Source organism: Macrobrachium rosenbergii, chromosome 1 (genome assembly GCF_040412425.1).
Source record: "Macrobrachium rosenbergii isolate ZJJX-2024 chromosome 1, ASM4041242v1, whole genome shotgun sequence".
Lineage (NCBI taxonomy): Eukaryota > Metazoa > Arthropoda > Malacostraca > Decapoda > Palaemonidae > Macrobrachium > Macrobrachium rosenbergii.
In genome coordinates, this window is record NC_089741.1 from 23,425,101 (window position 1) to 23,441,491 (window position 16,391).

The 16,391-nt window shown below is 33.7% G+C and overlaps 1 protein-coding gene across 1 annotated transcript in view; it reads right to left on the reverse strand.

Moving 5' to 3' along the window:
- Positions 1-319: 319 nt before the first annotated feature.
- LOC136841568 (sestrin-2-like) overlaps positions 320-16,391 on the reverse strand; it is a 110,033-nt gene continuing 93,961 nt past the window's right edge. The window contains exons 2-10 of the mRNA XM_067108597.1: positions 15,757-16,080; positions 14,367-14,585; positions 13,733-13,915; positions 13,255-13,393; positions 13,017-13,134; positions 12,597-12,735; positions 11,255-11,461; positions 10,599-10,760; positions 320-9,907 (exon numbers count right to left, since the gene is read on the reverse strand). Coding sequence (XP_066964698.1) covers positions 9,821-9,907; positions 10,599-10,760; positions 11,255-11,461; positions 12,597-12,735; positions 13,017-13,134; positions 13,255-13,393; positions 13,733-13,915; positions 14,367-14,585; positions 15,757-16,080 — 1,578 coding nt within the window. The 3' untranslated portion in view covers positions 320-9,820. The remainder of the gene's footprint in view (positions 9,908-10,598; positions 10,761-11,254; positions 11,462-12,596; positions 12,736-13,016; positions 13,135-13,254; positions 13,394-13,732; positions 13,916-14,366; positions 14,586-15,756; positions 16,081-16,391) is intronic.

Consider the following 16,391-nt stretch of genomic DNA (forward strand, 5'->3'; position numbering starts at 1 on the left):
ACTTATCATTTTCACAATGAATGTGTGTAATTTGCAATATTTAAGTATAACCATTTAATCTACTGCCTTACGTAGATACAATGTTAAAAACAGAATGCCTTTGAACTGGTAAAAATAGAATGTCTTCCAATTGTTAAAAATAGAATATGTCTTTTGATTTTCATAAAATGTACCCTTGAACCTTCATCACATAAACTTTCCACAATTTCCTAAATCTATTTAATAATACTTCATAGTACCATCTATAAGATGTACACTTTAGCTACACAGTTATTCCAAGCACATTTTAGCATAAAGGGAAGGCAAAAAAAAAAAAAAGTTATTTTGGAAAATTTATTATACTGATGACAGTAAACATACATAAAACAATTGCTGACAGTACGCAAGTCATTTCACGAGTGATTCTTTGGTAATGAATTTGGTTGATAAAAATACTGTATGAATTCAATAAACCTTTTGCTTAATCATTATTTTTCTGTCAAAATTTACTCCATATAATGATATTTACTCTAGTGAAAAAAGTAAATTTTTTCCACATACATTGTACTAAGTGGCTTGATACATATTAGTTCATATACTCTAAAGATAAATACTAAGCTATGCACCTGACGAAGAAAGACATGCAGTATTACGGTACATATACCAGTACTTCATATCAGCATATATAATAGGCATAAACATCATCTACACTAACAAATAATAGGATTCATATTCAATGAATTCTGAGAGACATATTCATAGTTAAAGAATCAAAACCCATATTTCATGACAGCAAGCTAAAGCATGGAGAACAGGTTTCAAAATTCTCCCCAACAAGACACGACAGAAAAGAATTCTGATGGGTATACTGTGGTCTGGAAAAAACTAAAAAGGTGGCACCAAAATTAACACCAGAGCAGAACAGTCAAGATCAATTTTAACCTCTAAATATGAAGAAAGGAGAAAAAAAGTTGTACAACAACCATAATCAAAGAAGAGCAAAACTACAATGACAGAATATCACACATCCCAGAAATAACACTGTACCAAGCAGAGCAAAGGGGTGCCACAAAAAGTGCGTATGATGAATGCTCTTGGTACAATAATCAAAAAGAAAGTCTCATCCACACTTGTAAGTACTGTAGATATGATATGTAGTAGTAGTAGTCTAAATTTTTAGGCAGTGAAGCAACGTTCTGTAGGAGGACAAATTCAAATATTATTTACACAAGAATGAAGTTAAAAGTGGCTACGAAAATCTTCTAATTCCTTTATAAGAATGTAAGTTGAATTTGGAAAGTCTAAGACAATGAAAAACTTGTTTGCATATCAGATCATTTTCAATTCAGTATATTACCTTCATGTATGGCATACAATCCTGCATATCATTCAATTTCCAAATCACATACCAAAGTATTTAAGAATTCAAAATATTTAAGACCAAACAACTAATACACAATTCAAGTGATATCATCATGAGAGTGAAGGAAGTTAATTTCAATATGCAAATTAAAACATTCCATATTCATTAGGAAGCTCATTTGTAAACTATCACTTTTTACAGAATTTGAAATTTCAGGAAAAATAAAAAAATGGCCGCTTGGTTGAGATAGTAACAGCACAAAACACCAGCCATTTGGTGTACGTGCAGCACAAAACTACTCTAAAGAAAATGCACAGAAAAGAAAACAAGAATGTATGAAGGGATATAGAGACTTTCGGAGAGGGTGTTATGCAAAAATCAAATATGAAAACTTAAATATGTCAAAAGATAGAACACTGGAGAAAATTTTTGAAATGATCCATACTTTTGCTATCCATGATCTGGGCAGAATATACTGTATATAGATATATATTATTATTCATGCAAACATTACCAAGAGTTTTTGTTAGCAGATGAGTGCCAAGGTATATTGACTTATACCAGCAGAAGATTCATTTTCAATATATATGTGAGACAAAGACTTATAAATGTGACCAATGGTCAATACCTTCTGTTTTTCAAAGACTTCAAATTTAAGTGAGTAATGTGTATCATCTAGAACAGTGTATTTAATACTGCTCACATTTTGATAAAAAATCAGTCCATGACATTGAATAAAAAAAAATAACTATGATACAAATAAAATCAAAACTACATAAGCACAGTATTGCTTTCTTTAGTGAACAAGGAATGCAAACAAAAATTAAGTTTAACCAAACAGACTACAGAGAGTGAGCCATTACTGTTCTGTCAGTAAATTCCAAATTTCTAATTTTCCATAATGACTGATCCCTTCTGAAATGTAATAATTTCAGCCAACATCACCTAAACAATCAATTTTACTTTAACCTCAAAATACATTTGCTTGTGTTAACACAACTTCTTGAATGACCATTCCTACCATTATCAAGAAACAGCAGTCTCATGTGAAACAACATTTAGGACTTAATGAATGACTCCGTATAGTGAGGTATCTATTTTACAATGAATAAATACATATAAAAAATAGTTCAGTGAATCCCAAATATGACTGCAAAACTATCCCAAAAATTACAGTATGGCATGAAAGTACTGATAATGATGAGACCATTTTGTGTACTTTTCTTTATACTGCATGTCTCAACTAATAGATGTGTTAACTTCCACATAAAGACTTTCTCATGTAGGAGTGTATAACCACAACCACTTCAGCACATCTCCAAATTCACACCACTCAAAAACCTGGGGGCTATATTGAAATCATACTTGGTAGAAACTTGTCATGATGAGCCAAACTCATTGATTTCAAATTTTTTTTTAAACAAAACTGAGTATGAAGTACCATAAATTATATTTCTTAACTGTTTAACTACATTTACACTTAAACATATTGGCAGAACATTTCAAGTATGAATTCTCTTTTCCATCAGTAAAATCACAATAATATCCTGAGTCTTTTACCAGTCAATTTTCAAATCACTTCATAACAGCATTTTATCATAATCAATTCAAATACAGTGAGTGATATTCCGAGAGTCAAAATTCAAAAGTAAACGTCCTATGCACTGCACCAGACTTGTTTAACTGAATTCTTTAAAGTTATCTCTTGGTAAATAGAAATACGAGAAAACTATATTTCACGAGAGGATGAATGAAGACACGTGAAAACAAGCCAATATTTCTGACTAGGTTACCAATCATTTGACTCTGGTGTCAACGCGGTGAAAACAATTACTTTTAAATACTGACTTTTCATACACACTGAATAACCTCTCATAGAAATACTTCTTAGATATTTCAGTTCAATAGTTTACTTGCTATCACTGTTCAATTACACATCTTGACTGCCCATCCATATGGAAGCAGGTAGCTTGTAAACCAGATAAATGGTGTCCTTCTGAACATGAACTTTACCTACGGTTGTTTCATGTGTGTACTCATTAACATCTAAATAAATATTGTAATACATGGGCTGGCATTTCCACTTTTATGGAGAGCAGCCACTGGAAAGTAGCCGTGAAATGGTGATTTGTGGATTTAATTAGATGACCCTCCATAATCATATACAATTCATATGTACTGTTTACACAAGTAATATTACAGGATAAGTCCTAACAAACTTCTTAAATGGATAAAGGCCAAAATGTATTTACTTGGACTATTATAATTGTACTCTAATATACATCACATTGGCCGGTCGTTGAAGACTATTAATAGGTAATCACAATATACATATATATGTATATATTATAGACTATATATATATCGAAAAAATGGAATCGAGCTAAAGAGAAGCTCATCGCTGAGTTGCCACAATTGTTCCTAATACCTTTACTTTTCCTTCTGCTGCTGCAAAAAAATGCCATTTTTTATAATAAATACTGTAATGGAATGACCATAAAGTGTATTATTAATGGAAAGAAACAATTTATGGTGTAGAACATAAATACTGACAGGTTTGGTAAAGTGCAGTTCCCAATCATTTTCTCAAAACAAATATGATTTGATACTATACATACATACATTCAAGAGCACACTGTACATGCAAACACACAAAAGACGCAGATGAGTTGCCTTTTATTTAACTACATGAATCGTCTAATCAAGCCAAGAGCATTTTAAGGCCCATACTTAATGTCCAGTCATACCCCTATGCTGTACAACTAAATCTTTGCGTTTTGGTTAGAAAACATTTACGGAGGTAGATACCAAGTGTTCCATTAAAGATTAATGCAACAGCACTGTGCTGAATCTTTAAAAGCATACACAGTGCATTTGCAGAATGGCAAATATTATACTCACTCATTAATAATACTGTATTAATACAATATTCTAGGAACACTCAAGAGTTTAAGGAAACAACTATATAGTTTCAATTTACACAAAACAAGAACAATAATGTTCATGACAATGACAGTGACTAAAACATCAATTAAACTACAAACACTTCAATTATGGATTAGTTATGAAAGCTCTCTCCACAGAGTTTGTGGATAGCAGAGGCATTAAACATTCTGAATCAAAGGTCAACTGGAGGCCTAGTGCAGAATTCTTATTCTCTTCTCTTGTGTGATCTATCTATAATGGAAAAAATTAAAAGACAACCCTACCATGTCCTTGCATATGTTCAATTTCAACAAGGCAAAAATAACAGAGCAATCAATTTCATGGCAAGTTGTTTTGCTGCCATGTAATAACAGAGATAAATTTTGTGTCTTACCCATCAAACATGTTCATACCTCCTCACATGCACTAATATTCTTACACAATGAAATGCAAGCGCAGAATAAAAATGTTAAATAATCTGACCATTCTCATTGTTTTTACATACTTTTCAGTCCAGCTTGAATGTTTTTCTGCCGCAGTCTTTGCCCTCGTTAAATAATGAAACTTGCAAATATCCCCCTGAGAGCCTAGAAATTTTATCTGTTGGCCTGGTTAAGCTATTTTAAACTTATACCAGCAAGCAGAGAAAACAATGGAAACTGACCAGAACTACACAAGTAAATTTTTATCCAAAGCTTCATAATCTGAAAACTTTTGATGTGGTGCTACAAATCCCCATGATTTTTCTCTTTTTCATGTAAGGTGTCTGCGGCAGGCAAATACGATTCAAGTGGACTCTTTTCGGATCAGTATTATTATCATTATAATTATTGTTATTAGTTAGTACCTGTAGTTTAACCAGACCAGAGAATAATACATATTTTATCTGACAGAACTTATAAAATTGAGAATATTTAATTTTTTCTGATTTTAGACATGAGGATGATTGGGGGTGATTAAAATAAGTAAAATAAATTTAATATTCCCCATGGTATTTATTGGAATACAAATCATAACACTGTTACTCATCTTACCACCCACGAGTTCAAAGCATAATGAGCTCACCCAAAGGCAGCCAATTACACTAAGAAAGATAAAACATTGCTGATTTTCCTTCATATTAAACTTCTTGCTAGGGGTTACTGCCTATGGGGGCACTAATGACATTCTCTGGAGTGTCCATCTTCCCAATGGGTATCTTACCAAGTCTTTTAATTATCAGTTTCTCGTTCTAATTCTTGCTACCCATAAAATGCTAAGAAATGATTCACTGGTATTGTTAAACTACTGTAACTTAGAATAACAATAATCTTAAATAGGAGTTACATGGCTAACAATATGTCTGTGACATCAAAAGGGCTTGAAAGACTGTACACTAATCAACCATAAAAATCTAAAACAGCAGCGTTATTCAATTCCTTACTCCAAAACTAAGTTCTGACCCCAACTCCTACTAAGTAAACAATGACAGTATTTTGCTGACAGCATAGGAAAAAAATAAGTAAAAGGAGCGTATTGTGGCATCTACAAAAATATCTATTAAGTGTACTGTATTTATCACAAGAAGCTTTTTTTTTATTTCCTAAATATTCACTAAGCCTAGATTTCAGTCAGTCTCTCTGCCGCTTAAATAAAAGGTCATGCACAAGGTATAAACTAACCTCTTGAATAAATGCTTCCATCAAACTCACAACACCCAACACAAATCCAAAGTCTACATCTATACACATATCACTTTCAAGTCTTCATTGGAAGAGGATAACAATCCACAACTTGACATAGCTATTAAGTTCTGCAAGACTCTTCTGTACATAAACATGTTTAACTACTGATAATCCAAAGCCAGAATAAAGTAATCAAACCTTTCTTTTGAAAGAGTAACATACTAAAATTGCATCTACTCACTTTTAAATATAGTATTTTACTCATTCTTTATCTAACCTAAACTAAAGTGCTAACCAATTAACTTTCAAAAAGTCTTGTCATCTCACTTCTGTGAATGTCAAGGGTCTCAGACCATTAATATATAATTAGGCAATATGTACTTGCAGCATAAATTACTAACTCATACAGTTCAAAGGATCTTGCTTTGGGGAACAAGTACACCAAATCACAATAGGAAAACTAATTTCCATGAATTGATGAGCAATAGTAGCTGCATCGATGTCTTTAAAAATACTTGAATAGCCTCCTTCGTGGTTGTAAACCTCTAAGAAGTTTATCATCACAAATTAGAAAAATAGAAGGGGAAGGATTGTGAGTCTAAATTTCTTGTTCCATCCTAAGCCTTGATAATTATAAGGCATGTTTTCCCATACAATTCAATAATAAAAAGACAGCTTCACCAAATTAACAAGAATGAAATAGCATTCACTTTGCTATAATTCCAGTTGCCAAGGAAAGTATTTTCAATCATTTCCTGTCATGTGCATACCTTGAGAAAAAGTGCTTAAGCTGTCTCCCGAGTGATATGCTCTCCCCAAAGTAAGTTAGTTAATACCACAGCATTATCACTCTTCTTATCTAGTAACATAGTAAAACTAAATCTAAATTTTATGAGTTACATGTATGGTACATACAAAAAATAAAAACAATTAAGACTTGTGCTACAAAATGCTGATGATACTACAGCCTTCCACTTTCTATATTTTCTTAATAGTATTCTCATAATGCCCAGTCTATTTTCTATGCTTTGCTTAAAAATGTTCAGGTGATCTACCATACTTTTCCAGAGTCAAAACAGTTTAAGCAGCCAAGTCATAATCTACCTTGATAAATACTATTTTCCCAGGCACTAAAAATAGACTTGGCTTACTTCTGTGAATTTCCAGCGCCAAAATTATGACAATAATGTCTGTGCCTTCATTAACTGTGAAGAGCTCCATTTAAAATATCTTCAACAAACAATGAAACTTCTTATCTGAAGCAGTTAGTAATGTGGAAAGATGTTCATGGGTAATCTATTTCAAGCTCAAATTGTCATCTTCAAAGAAACTCCTAGTTAAGGAATTCTAAGAAATCCATCATCTTTCCACCTGCAAGTCCAAAGACTGCAAACTCAACACGAATATTTCTTTCATCTCAATAGTAGTTCTGAAGATGACTCAACTCATGTTCTTTCCATGGCAAACATTCACCTACAGCAAATATCAACAATTTTAAATTCATACAAAAATTACCAGCAAGCCAAATAAAACAGCAAACTGTACACTGGACATTCATGCTTTTTACATGATACTTCTACTATGTTAATTCAATTCTGTTTCAGTATGGAATATTTGACCATGTATGTCTACAAAAACAATATCCTTTCCTTTTTTATCTGAACTTGTTTTTCTGTCAAAACACAAAGTCCATAATGTTCTACTAAAATAGAAGCATAAGTGTCTTAAATACAAGTTCTGTACTGCATAAAATAACCAAAATGGTTAGACTGAAATTTATAACAGCATTTACATACCAATGTCTCAAAAACTCTTGACTTTTTGGTTGAAAAAACAAAAAAATTAAACTTCATATCTTATACTCTTCTTAGCTTCTGATACAAGCTAAATATTACTCACATAACCTTCCAATGTAATAACCCAATATTTAAAGGACAAAATCAAACACAAAAACTAATAAGACCCATACAATAAGAAATGAGATCATTCATTACTACTTCTTAGGCAATCCTCTGTTACTTTCATGATCATAGAAGAAAACTATTAAAGTGCCATAAAGCCATTTTAACCTCTTCTATACAAGGTAATCATATATGCAAACTTAATGCAGTAATCTGCTCTTATGCTCTTATTCAATCCAGTATAATGCACCTCTACCTCAAGCATCAGCAACTTCCCATCTCTCAAAAATATATATATATAACTATTCTGCTTCTTTATCAAAAATCTCCTGCTTTTTAGAATTTACACTTACTATGGATAATTTTAACACCTCCATTGTCTATGTCACCTAGACAATTTTGTACGTTACATAAAAATTTCCTGAGATGATAATGATAACTCTCACAAGGTCTATTTTATGTTAGTTTTTACATCATAAATCCTTGACTGAAGTATCTGCATACAATTATTATCTTATATATAAAAGGCAACTTCTTTAGGATTAGTTCATAAAGAACCTTAACTTTACCTTAGATTTTAGTTTGTGTGGAACACTTTTTGCTATCATGGCATCTTAAAACTGTACCTCACATCAGCGTACATTGGATATTCGTTATACACCGCAGCACTGGATTCTTAGTAATACACACATATACAGTGCTTATAGTCTTACTTCAGAGTTGGTGAAAAATTATGAGCTTTGAAAAATCAAAATGTACATTTGCGCACAGCTTATAACAGATTGGCAATTCTTTCACTCATGCAAACAAACATACTTTCTCTTTATATCTCACAGCTATCCAGAAAAAATACATGAAATAAAAGGCAAACAATAATGTCCCGTGACTAGTGGGCCTGGACAAAATGAAAAATAACATAATATCTGACACACACTGACACACATCTATACTACAATTTGTAAATAACACTGACCTACTACAAACAATTCTGTGTGATGAGATCAAAAATTGTAAGAATTACAGCATCTCGATGATTATCAGAAGACAGGAGATTGTAAATAAATTACAGTAAATCCATCCACCCAGTCACAGCTATCAGTGTGTAACCTCAGTTAAATGTTCATCAGCACTGCAAACATTAGATCGCTGCAAAGCAGCTACCAAATACCATTCATTATTGAGAAAAGCCAATTGATTTAGCCTGCGGTATAATCTATTCCTTAAATGTGTCATTTTAAACAATTCATACCAAAAGGTAAAACTAACCTGTCTTAATTGCTATTCAGTGGGTTAATTTCTGTACTCATGATGGCTAATGATGTGCTTAAAGCTACATTGTAGAAAAATTATACCTTTAGCTAAACAAATCCTTTCAAAATAGTATTTTACCATTATAACTATTTTTAATTTCATGGCAGTCGCCAAGAAATAGCAAAAATCATGAGATTCAGGGGTAAAGAACCTTATAGCTGATACATCACAAAACCTAACAGTAAACAAACCCTTCCTTTAAAAGAGCATGACACCCATACATAATATACATAGAATTATGCATCAGTGCATTTAACGGAATACTGAAAACCATATGGGATGAAATATCGCCATCAAATATTAATTATTTGATGAAGTATTGGGCATTACCTAACAAAAAAAAAAAAAGAATTGCAAATCACTAAAAGCGATACATTACATCCATTAGAGATGTAACTAAAAAAAAAAAAAAATGGTTGACTGTACTGAATATAATAAGTGCCAATCACAACAATAACACATTGTAAAATTTCCTTATTGGCCTAAAATATCACACTTCAGCTGAATCTCAATGCTATGCTATAAACTCGGTCACACTAACTGGCAGACGTTGCATCAGAGCACTATAAGAAAATAAATCCACTTATCTCCCCATAGTACCCAGTCTTCGTTGTCAGGGTGAGACTGAATCTGTAGCATATGTATGAGACCTCAGTAGCAGCCAAAAAAATGGCCATTTAACAATGGTGGAGCATGATGGCTCTGAGTGCATAAAGTAGTTCTGATTGTAGACGAGCCTCCATAACTATCACGCTCATTTCAACCTAAAAAAAATATATATCTTTTAATAATCTAGGCCATCCAGCAAAGAACCAGTTACAACAATAGTAATTTTCAAAGAAACTTAATATGGCCCACTAACTACACTTCTAAACTTTCATCTGTCCAGCCTGAATGATATGTTCTCTCATGGTCATTAAAATTTCACCATCAAAGTTGAAAGATACTCAAGAGCTTGGTAGGGGATAAAATAAATGACTGCTCCCCACCAAAAACTAAGCAAATGGTTTTTAAATCTATTGTAAATGGATGCATGTGAAGGTGAATTTATGAAAATTCCAAAATGTTAAGTAAAAATAACACACAGCAGAACTATTTCAGGAGTGATGACATTGATTTTCTGCTTCAAAAGATTCACGCATATTTTATCACCAAACTCTACTAACAAATGTTAACAGTGATGTTTATTATAAATGCAAGACACTTCAAATAAAATCTTTCAGCTGTTAGTATAGGACTGGCATCTTAAACAATTGGGTACTACGCATTCATTACTCAGTTAAGCCATCTGAGGTACAAAATTTATTTCTGGAGTTCAATTCTTTTACCATCCTGTGATTACAACCCTAATGTAAGGACTAATGTATAGTGAAAAAACAGAATCTTTTATGCCACTCCAAAATTGTGACAGATGTATTTCTGAAATTTAACATGAAAAACTGACTTTCTGCTTACCATGCTAGTTTGAACACTATTGGTGGTCACTGGACTGGAGTTGGAATCAGCTAACGTTTCAGGGAAACAACAAGATTTCTTGACAAAATCTCTCACATGAGGATCTAACCTCTTATTCAGGTCTGTGTAGTCACAATCATCATGATGTATACCCAAAAGCCACTGTAAAAAATGAAATGGAGTAACTGAATACTTTTGTTACATACAGACCACAATGTTAACTTTATCACATACACAATTGTTCTGTGCATTAGTAGAATTACTAAAAGAACCTCATTCAAACTGGATGGTATCTAATGGAGTTTTTTATACAGAAAAAGTTACAAGGTTTCTTGGACAAACAGTCCACATTATAAAGTATCCGTACACTCGCTGTATGTATAAAACTGAATTCCATGTTTGTTAGCACTGGACACACAACCTTGAACTACAGCCTAGGTTTACTCTATGGATGAATCATTGTCAGAATACTGTATGCTTATCATTAAGGACATTAACCAGACCACTGACCTAATTCATTTAGCTTTCATAAGTCTGGCCTCAGATTATGCTCTAGTGTTTATAATCAAGATTACAAAATATATAAAAAGCACATATAATTCAGTACCAAAAATCTCATTCTTAAAGAGGCAACAAATTTCAGAAAGAATTAATACCTGAACATGATTCCAAAGTGCTTTTGCAAGAAGAGGTCCACAGAGTGTGTTGTTGAGTGGATCAACATTACCAGACTGCTGAGACTGATCCTTGGAAGCTGGGATTACAATGTTAAGTGCTGCTGCAAATCGATCATCAAAGAATGCTCCAACATCACCAAGTAACCTTGAGCACATGGCATACCCATGATCTTGCCAATTATATTCCTGTTGTAATGGAAATAAATTGAAGTCACATACAAAAGTAATGTAACTCAAAAAGAACAACTAAATATTTTCAGTGAAGTTTCAGGGAGTTCTACATATTCTGGCAGCTCCAAAGATTAGATATTAATAATAATTCATGTTAAAAATGAATGAATAATACCAAGGTTGCCCGAAGAGTTACAAAGTAAAAAACTACTGTACTCTGACATACAACAATTGCAGGTAAAACAACAAAATACCGTGGTTTGAACAACACTGACAAAACATAAGTAATCAAGTGGACTGGGATTTAGGCTGCACTATAAAACAAGGTACAGTACTGGTCATTAAATGAAATCCTAAAAGAACTAGGCTTTGAACATAATAAATTGGGATGCCTGAAGCTACTGTCATCATAAGAGGAGAAAGAGAAGTCAGCCTCACAGAATTCATGCATGCTTTAAAAAGAAGCATACATCAGTATCAATACAGGAAGTACTGTTGTTACCAGGATCCTGCAAACTCCATCTTTAATGAGTACACAATACTGCATACAGTAATATGGTTTCAGTGTCCTGCAGTTATAGTTCATTTCACCTAATTCAATCACAAACAAAAAGAACATACAGCAGAATAGTGTCAATAACCACTTGAGCCCTGTACATACCAAATTCTAAATTGAAGAAAATATTGTTCTCTCAAACCTGTACCTGTGAAATTCTAAACTTATGATCAAAAGGATGAACAGGTGTATCAAGTTTGAATTATTTTTAGTATTTCACAAAGAGATATCATTCTATAATATGCATGACCAATCTTTACAGTTTTTATTTTATTCCAATTGGATTATGTGCTCTACCCACCTACTAAGAAAGAGTTCAATTAATAATATACAAACAGGTTACTTAAATTATGCACACAGAAGTGTAACATATACCAAAACCAGCAGCAGTGTTATATTCCAAGAGAGATTGAAACAAACATTCAAGTCTGGTGGGAAATTACCTAATTTACAAAAGGTAAAGTAATTACTGTATAAAAAACCAGCAAAATCATAAAAGACTTGAGAATTTCAACGATCATTTACAGAGCTACATCTAAATAGCCCATACAGCATTCTCGGTAAGAGATGCATGAAATTGAGCACAAAACACACCTGCACAAAAAAAGATGGAATTCTGGCATCATCTTCACATATGGCATCCACATAGGAGTATGATGGATTAATAGTCAAGTGTTTGTAAGATTGTGCAGCCTGCTCACTTGTGCTGACTGCAGGTGATTTTGACTTAGACCTGGAAAAGTAATAATGAAAAAATTAAATGTCACAATCAAACTTCAAAGCACTGCCTTGGATAGCTTAATGTACGGTTCAAAATTATTCAATCAACATCTCAAAACAAATGAATTAAGGCTGCCTACAATGATTAGTTATATAAAAACATGCTACCTACCATTCTTTCTTGAAAATATAAATTTATTAACAATCATAAATTATTACAAAACTAACAGGCAAATTCAGATATACTGTACTTGGATATAACACAGTTATAACACACACGAAAAGAAAGCTTACCCTGTATCAACATTAGAATTGTTATTTTGGGGATTTGAGTCAAGACACTTTGGTCTTGCTTGAATATTCATTTGAGAAACTTTACTGTTACTAGCTCCCGATTTGGCATTTGTTTGTCCTGAAATACAAGAAGAGTATTTACAGTGTCATATTTTTTTCCTTAAAAAAACCATATTCAAAGAAATAATTCAAGATCAAATATAGCATTTCTGTCAGAAATCATCTCACTACAGCCTACCGGCATCTTTTTTGGAAGTAGAAGGAAGAATGGAGAGTCTGCAGCCATGGAGGAATGTGGCAAGAGTATGGAAGTGCGTCATGATGCACAGCGCTTGACTTAATTCACCTAAAGACCAACTATTATCCCTTGTTAATTGCTGGAAAAAAATTAAGTGTGAGGACCAAATTTAACTGCACCTAGCAAGTCTTATACTTAAAATTATTCAGTTCATGATACAAACGCCTTACTCTGAAATTTCCTGATTATTTACGGAGTAAAATACAATAAATTCACAGTACTGACATTAATACTAAGTATCTCATACTTTATTAAGCTACAGCTACAGGAACGAGAATTACAATAAAAATCAGCTTCATACTTCTGGACACTTTCTGATTACGCTGATGTGAGTTTTAGAACTAAGCGCTTTACAGGAAATGTAATTTGTAAATAAGTACACCGTAATTTAAGTGCAAGACCAAATCCAATGGCATACCTCTATGTGCTGTGGAGATAACAACCAGGGACGATGAGCTAAAATATTGTTAATGGCAGTTAGAGCATACAATTTGGGCGGGGCGTGCTGAAGGCCCACAGTCCATCGCATGTCTCCCCCAGCATTTCTGAAATCTGCTAACAGTGCCTGCATCAGCCAACTGACTTCATGACGACACACAGCCTGAATAATACAAAAATGAAACTGAATTATGAACACTGACTTGTTCAGAACTCTCTCATTAAGCAACTGATAAATTATTTCCTAACTAATTTAGCATTCAATTAGTGATGAATATAAATATAAATAAATATTCTCCAAACTAACATATGACATTAAAAGTACATCTGCAATCAGCAACAAAAACCACCAAAATTGAAAACTGATGGTTCCTGAACACCTACAGTTGTAGTTCACTATAACTATAGTAATACTGAACCTAACTATGGCAAAAGAAATGGTCAGTGTGTAAGAAAAAGAAAATGATCAGGGCATAATAATAAAGCACTGCATAAAGCACAAGGTATCATAATACAGTAATGAAAAAAAATTGTACAGGACACCAAATAAATATTTCAGTATTCTAGCTCACTGGATAATGACATATCTTTCAAAAGTATAATGGGTATGGTACCAAAGCAGCTATGTAGAGCCTCCAGGTGTGGGGTAGAGGACCGTCAGCATGTAGGAGATGAGCATGACTCCTGTACCAAGCATCCCTATATTCTGTCATTCCTCCAAGGGCCATGGCTACCCTTTCTGCCCACCACCCGCTCTCCTCCTCCTCAAGGCAGTCCTCCTCTACTCTCTCCTTGGGCTTCTTATCTGGACTGCCTTCATCATCAAGTTTAAACTGTAATATAAAAGTAAACATTAGATTATTATAATTGTTATCAGAAGCCAAGCTGCTACCATAGTTACAAAAGCAGTATACTACAAGCCAAGGGCCTCAAAAGGCAAGAGCAGCCCAGTAAGAAAAAAGAAATACAGAAGTATAGAAGAAACTATGAAACAGAAATAGCAAAAAAAAATTGTACACAACACTAAATGATATACATGACAACTAATCTGAGTCTCTTCCAAAAATCATTTGAATGGTCAAAATGCCAGAATTCAAAATTTACACACTTTTTTCCTTTATTTCTGATTTTCTTGTAGTCATTGGGACTGGGGTAGAGGAGAGCATTAGGTTCCAAAACCCATTAGGAAAGAGCTTAACATTTCTTTCCCTATATTTCACTCTGAAATTAATTTACAGATGTATTGTTTTTCAAAGGTACCGTTGTGGAGGAAAATGCTCAAAATTAAATATACGAATCTAAATATGTTTTTCCATTTCTGTATATATAAGCATTTAAATACAGTGAATCCCCCCTATTCGCGGGGAATGCGTACCACAGCCCCCCGCAAATAGCTAAAATCCATGAATACTTAAAACCCCTCTAAAAACACTTAGAACTGCCCATTTTGATAGTTTAAACACAAGAAAAACCCTGTAAAAATGCTTATACCTGAGTATTTTAATAGTTTTATCACAAAAAGTGCATTTATTCATTAAAATTATATGAAAATATAGTAATTAGTGAATATTTCTCAGTGAAAAATAACATGAATGGACAAATTTTCTGCGAATAATGGTTAGATATGTTCCACAGAGAAACCCGCAAATGCGTGAGTCGGCGATTCGTGAGAACGCGAATACAGGGGGTTTACTGTATACCCAAATATCTAATCACACCTCCATACACTGCGAAAATGCTAAGCCTCTAAATGCATTTAAATAGAGAATTCTATCAAAACTCACTTGTAGGCATTACTTTACTAAATTCGCAGCATCTGAACATACACATATTCATATATTAACAGTACTGTATATAAATATTTCTGCATTGTATTATTATGAACACCTGTACACACTGGCACATTCTACATTGATTTACACATACAGTATCCGTATTCAGACCACACACTAAACATCTGTACACAGCTGGATGCTTTGCAGTACATTTCCCTGATGTGCTCACCTGCAACTTCCTCTGCTTAGGCTTGGACTGATTCTGCTCAGAGGACTGTGGCCTGAGTTGTGACGGATGGAGATTCTGAGCAGACTGGCCAGCGACCTGTGTCGCCGCTACCGTCGCATTTGTGGCAGAAGGGGCTGTGGTAGCAGTGACAATGGATGCAGAGGTCGTGGCAGCGACGGTAGCAGTAGTGGTGGTGGTGGAGGTGGAGGCAGTGGCAGTTATGGTAGAGGCAACAGCAGAAGCAGCAGCGGCAGCGGCGGCGGCAGTTGTGGTGGTGGTGATGGTGGATGGGGGCTTGCTCACGCGTGTTTCTAGAGCGGCAACCTGCAATGCAAGGTGAAACTTGCTCAACTTATCGAATAAATTAACATGAAAGCCATAAAATCACAGTTTTTTAAAGGAAATTGTATTTTTCCTAACAATACAAACCTGAGGTCCTTTACATTAGGAATTATTTCACTGAAAATTAATTCCTAATGTAAGGACCGATGGTTTGTATATAGTGTCAGAACAAACCACATGGACACAATATTAAAACACCCAAAAACTGCCAAAATAACAGTAAGAGTAAAGGTGATACAATTATAAGGGTATAAATTTTCTTAGCACAGTGCAGTGTACAGAAAAAGTGTGCA